At 34.2% G+C, this 4,423-nt stretch overlaps 1 protein-coding gene across 1 annotated transcript; it reads right to left on the bottom strand.

Moving 5' to 3' along the window:
* Window positions 1-933: 933 nt before the first annotated feature.
* Window positions 934-3,238, bottom strand: LOC114282101 (zinc finger protein CONSTANS-LIKE 16). The gene is made up of 2 exons (XM_028224742.2): window positions 2,181-3,238; window positions 934-1,314 (listed from the first exon to the last, which is right to left on the bottom strand). The coding sequence occupies exons 1-2, from the start codon at window positions 3,174-3,176 to the stop codon at window positions 1,063-1,065; spliced, it is 1,248 nt and encodes a 415-aa protein (XP_028080543.2). The 5' UTR covers window positions 3,177-3,238; the 3' UTR covers window positions 934-1,062.
* Window positions 3,239-4,423: the final 1,185 nt, after the last annotated feature.

Here is a 4,423-nt window from a genome sequence, read left to right as displayed (position 1 = left end):
TTTTAGAGACCAAAACATTTAGTCTCTAAAACTCTTATATATTGTAGTGATTGTTTCTAATGAGAGTTAAACTTGTGACCTAGAGGGAGTACACCCCTAGGCTCCGAGTTATACCCATTAGGCCAATTCTCTGGGGTTACTGCAATTCATGTCTTCATCCTATCTTTTTTTCTTTAAGGAGCGTTCTAATTTGTCACTCACTGATTCGAGGAATTATTTAACATGTTTCTTCCAAATATTTATTTGATATCTTATAAAATGAAGTGTTCTATTTTGATTAATTTGTTAGTCCATAGTGAAAGGACCACACGACTTTGCTACAAAGTTTCATGTGGAACTCCTCAATGATTTGGCTGCAAAAATTTCTAAAATATTTGAAGAATGTTTGTTGTGGTTCAACAAGTCCAATTTCCACTTAGTACATCAAACTTTTAAGGTTGTACTTGAATTACAAATTTTAAAGAAAAGACATGTGAATGAAATATAAATTAAATTTTTTTCTCAATTTGCTTCATATATATATATATATATATATTTTAAACTTTTACTAAAATTCATGATACCAAAACAAAGTAATATATTAATCTACAGTGCGTAACCATCCAAAGATGTGCCATATGTGTTGTGATTTTCATTATGCCAGCAATCACACTAAATCACCGGAGTCAGGACACACTGTACTCGGGTCATAATTTCATGTATATCATGTTGTAGCTAAAGGAGGTGTACTAAAGATTCAGCCAGACTTGTGGGGTCATTTGTGCATGGGTTGAGTTTGTCTTCAGTTTGGGCAGTTTGAGCAGTTGAATTGAACCTCCAGTCTGAGTGACTTTTTTGTTTTTGTAAATTAATGATTTAGATTGTAAAGTTTGGGAAATGTCAAGCAAGAGAAGAAAGTTTAGAATAATAAAATTGTTTTGTAAGAGAGAGAGATTGCATAAAACTACTTTCTTTTATTGCATTATACATATATGATAAGGGCCATTAAAAGGCAAACAAAAACATTCCAATTTTGCCACACAAAAAAAAAAAGAAGAAGCAAATTTGGCAGTTGACCGACCATTATTTGTTGATCAAATAATTAGGGAAAGCAGGGCCTCCTGCTGCAAAGCAGGATGACCTCTTAACGAAACGACCTTTCATTCTGGGCCTCTTCTCGGCATTGAGTTTCCTAACTTGGTATCTTATCTTCTTCGAGAACAATCTCGTCCTTCTCTTCTCTCTGTACCTCGTCACTCTCGCTTCTCTCTCCCCATCGCCGCATCTTCCATGCCTTCCTCCTCCTATCCCCACACATGGATTTGAAGAAGAACCCTGCAAAATTTTTACACACTTATATAGTAACTTCATGTTAAACAAAACCCATTCAATCAAATATTGTATAAAGCTCTTCTTTTGGGGGGGTGGCGGGGTGGGAGGGATTAATTTCTATCCCAAAAAAGGTTGTGTCTTTGATTAAAGATGACTTAGCTATTAGGCCATTTAACCTGTTACTTAAGATCTACCAAGAAAGTTTAAAAAAATTCTTAAAGGCCTCGAGTTCTTAAAACCATAGTAAAAGACTTATTTTAATGTCTAGTTGTTTGAAATCTCAAAAATCTTGAACCACTATTAGTCTTGATATGATGTCGAATTATGTGAATCAACTTCTCCCAAAGAAATTTAAAAGTAAGACCACCTGTCTATTACTTCTCTAAAACAATAGTCTAAGTGTATTGCATAGGATTTTTGTTTTTGTTTTTTGAATTTAAATTTGACTTCGAGCAATATTAAACAAGTCATTGAAATTGTTGAGCATATAAATAATAAGGTTATTCTCCTCTTTAATAAGTTGAAGTTTAGTTAATTTTTTAGATGAATTAATAAATATTGTAACAATTTAACTTGACATCAGAACAAAGAATAAATTTTGTAATAGAACTTCATTGTCTAACCACTTATGATACTTAAATGTATGTGTTCGGCTTGTTTATGTTAAAAAACTTAGTATAAATAATAAAATTACTCATCTCTCTCATAGTTTAAACTAAGCTTGTGTGCATGGACTAGCTAACTAGGGTTTCATCCTAAATGATAAACCTATATATATGTATTTATATGTGTATTGCAATGCAGATGTATATATACAAATGCAAAAATAAGTATAGACTACACAAATTGGATGGGGAGAGGGAGAGTACCATGAAGTCCAGCAAGCAGTCATTAGGGTTCAACTCCGGTCGGCTTCCGGTTGTCCAAGGACACCCTTGGCTAGCCCAAGTACTGATCACTGCCTCATAATTCAGCCTCAGAAATATTTTCCTCTCCACTTCTTCTCTACATTCACCGTTCATCGTCTCCATCTCTGCCACCACCATAACCTTCTCTTCCTCTCCGGTCACTGGAGACTCATAATCGAAGTTCCAATCTATTGTCTCTCTTGTCATCTCCATACCCAGTTGACAACCCACAACATCCTCTCCATCTCCATCTTCATTTTCAACTTTAACTTTCCTACCTTCCAAACAAGTATTTTCCATAGTATCTTCTTCTTTACAGTCTAAAAGTCCTAACCCTTCGATCCCAAACGATTCCTCATCGAGTCCCGTCCCTAATAAGCTCTCAACATCGGCAACAAACTCTGCTAAATCCATATCCGGTGGAAGAAACCCATGAAAATTATCCAAATCACATGGTTCATTGTGCCCGCCGTTAAGTTCGCCTCCCACGACACTTTCAGCTTGTTCATTCGCCACTTTATTATCAACCCCACATAGCTCGGTATCAAATGGGTCATAAACCGGTACACGATAAAGAAGTTGTTCAATATTCTCCTCTGGCGAACCCTCTTCGCTACTGATCTCTGGGACTAGAGGAAGAGGGTTCGTGATTTTCTGCACCGGCTTTGCATGTCGTGGTGTTCTAGCCTTTTTGGTGAACGCCTGGTGCCAAGCCGGTGCAAAATTATCGATCTTAGCCAAGTTAATTGTGGCTTTTTTAGAAGTTACTTTCTCGAGCCGAACTCTTTCGTGCCGGCTTGCTAACTGGTTTGCTGAATGTACCGATGAATCGCATGCTTGGCAAAGGAAAGCATCGTCGGCAGCGCAGTACCATCGAGCCCGCTTGCGTAAACAGCTATCGCAGGCTCGAGCAGTCTTGCCGCCAACGGCGTTTGCGGCTTTCTTGGTGGTGATCATGGATTGAAGATTGATAGAAAGATAAATTTGAAGGAAGAAACTCAGAAGCTCAAATTTTGAATATCACGAGATTTCATGTATATATTTAGGACATGGGGCTGGTGCAATAATTGCAAGGGGTATGTGACCCGCAAATGACGCTTTTACCCTTTTGCACTATGCTTAGGGGAGAGAATAGTAATATTTGGTAATTTTTGTATGCGGATAGGATTTTTATCATATGATATTTTCTATTATTATTATTGATTTTGATAGTAGAGTTTATTACATTTATGTTGAGTGTTTAGAAAATAAGAAAAAATATATATATTTATAATTAATAAAAAATAATATCACGTGATACCTTATTTATATACAAAAATTTCTCGTAATATTTGCCTGACAGTTCCTCAAATTTAGACTTAAATTTGGAATACTTACGTGTAGATCCTAATAAGTGGACTTATTATCTAATAGGTCATATGAGAAAAAAATTGACATAAAAAATATCACTAATTATAAATTTTAACGACAATTTATAAAAATCATGATAAAAAAAGTCACTAATTGTTAATTTTTAATGACATATATAAAAAATTATCACAAAAAAATATTTTTAATAATAATTTTATCAAAATTTATTTTTAATAAAACTTAATAAAAATTAAATTCAACTATTAAAATCTATTACTAGTTTACCTTTTAAATTTTGTATTTAAGGCTTGGTTTGGCATCTACTATATAATCCATCTTTTTATCTTTTTTTCATCACATCACTTCTCTATTTTTCTGCACATCTTTTTATAAAAAGACAAAAAATACATTTTTTTAGGACACCCAGACGAACCCTAAATATAAAGTTGAGAAATAGTTTTTCAAAGTGTACTTCCTGCACCTACAGGCTTTTCACACAACCCCGCGTCACAAGGGTGGGACAAAAAAATATGACAAGACAACATTGGTTGGTATTAGGCCCCTCCACGTGGTGCTCTGATGATTGGCAGAGGGAATGAGATTTACAAATTTAAATTGAGTGGCTGAGGAATATAAGAGAGTATAGTAAATCATAATTGGTGTAGAGAATGGTCACGTGATATCTCAAGACCAATAATTTTTCATATTACAATGGTCATGACTTTTTTCCCCTCTTAATTTAGTGTTTGGATTATAGATTTAAATAAGAATTTAGAAATGAAAATGCAAAAATTGAAAAAAAATATGAATGAAATATAAACTAACGAGTAGTGCTATTAAAATTAAAAAATTAA

The sequence above is a fragment of the Camellia sinensis genome, chromosome 15 (genome assembly GCF_055761805.1).
Source record: "Camellia sinensis isolate YWXY chromosome 15, ASM5576180v1, whole genome shotgun sequence".
In the NCBI taxonomy this organism is placed as follows: domain Eukaryota; kingdom Viridiplantae; phylum Streptophyta; class Magnoliopsida; order Ericales; family Theaceae; genus Camellia; species Camellia sinensis.
This window is presented reverse-complemented; position numbering and strand designations above follow the sequence as displayed.

Coding starts and splice junctions, on each gene's coding strand:
- LOC114282101 (XM_028224742.2), bottom strand. CDS start 3,176: ATGATCACCACCAAGAAAGCCGCAAACGCCGTTGGCGGCAAGACTGCT. Junction 1,315..2,180: donor ACTGCTTGCTGGACTTCATG/GTACTCTCCCTC, acceptor AAAATTTTGCAG/GGTTCTTCTTCAAATCCATG.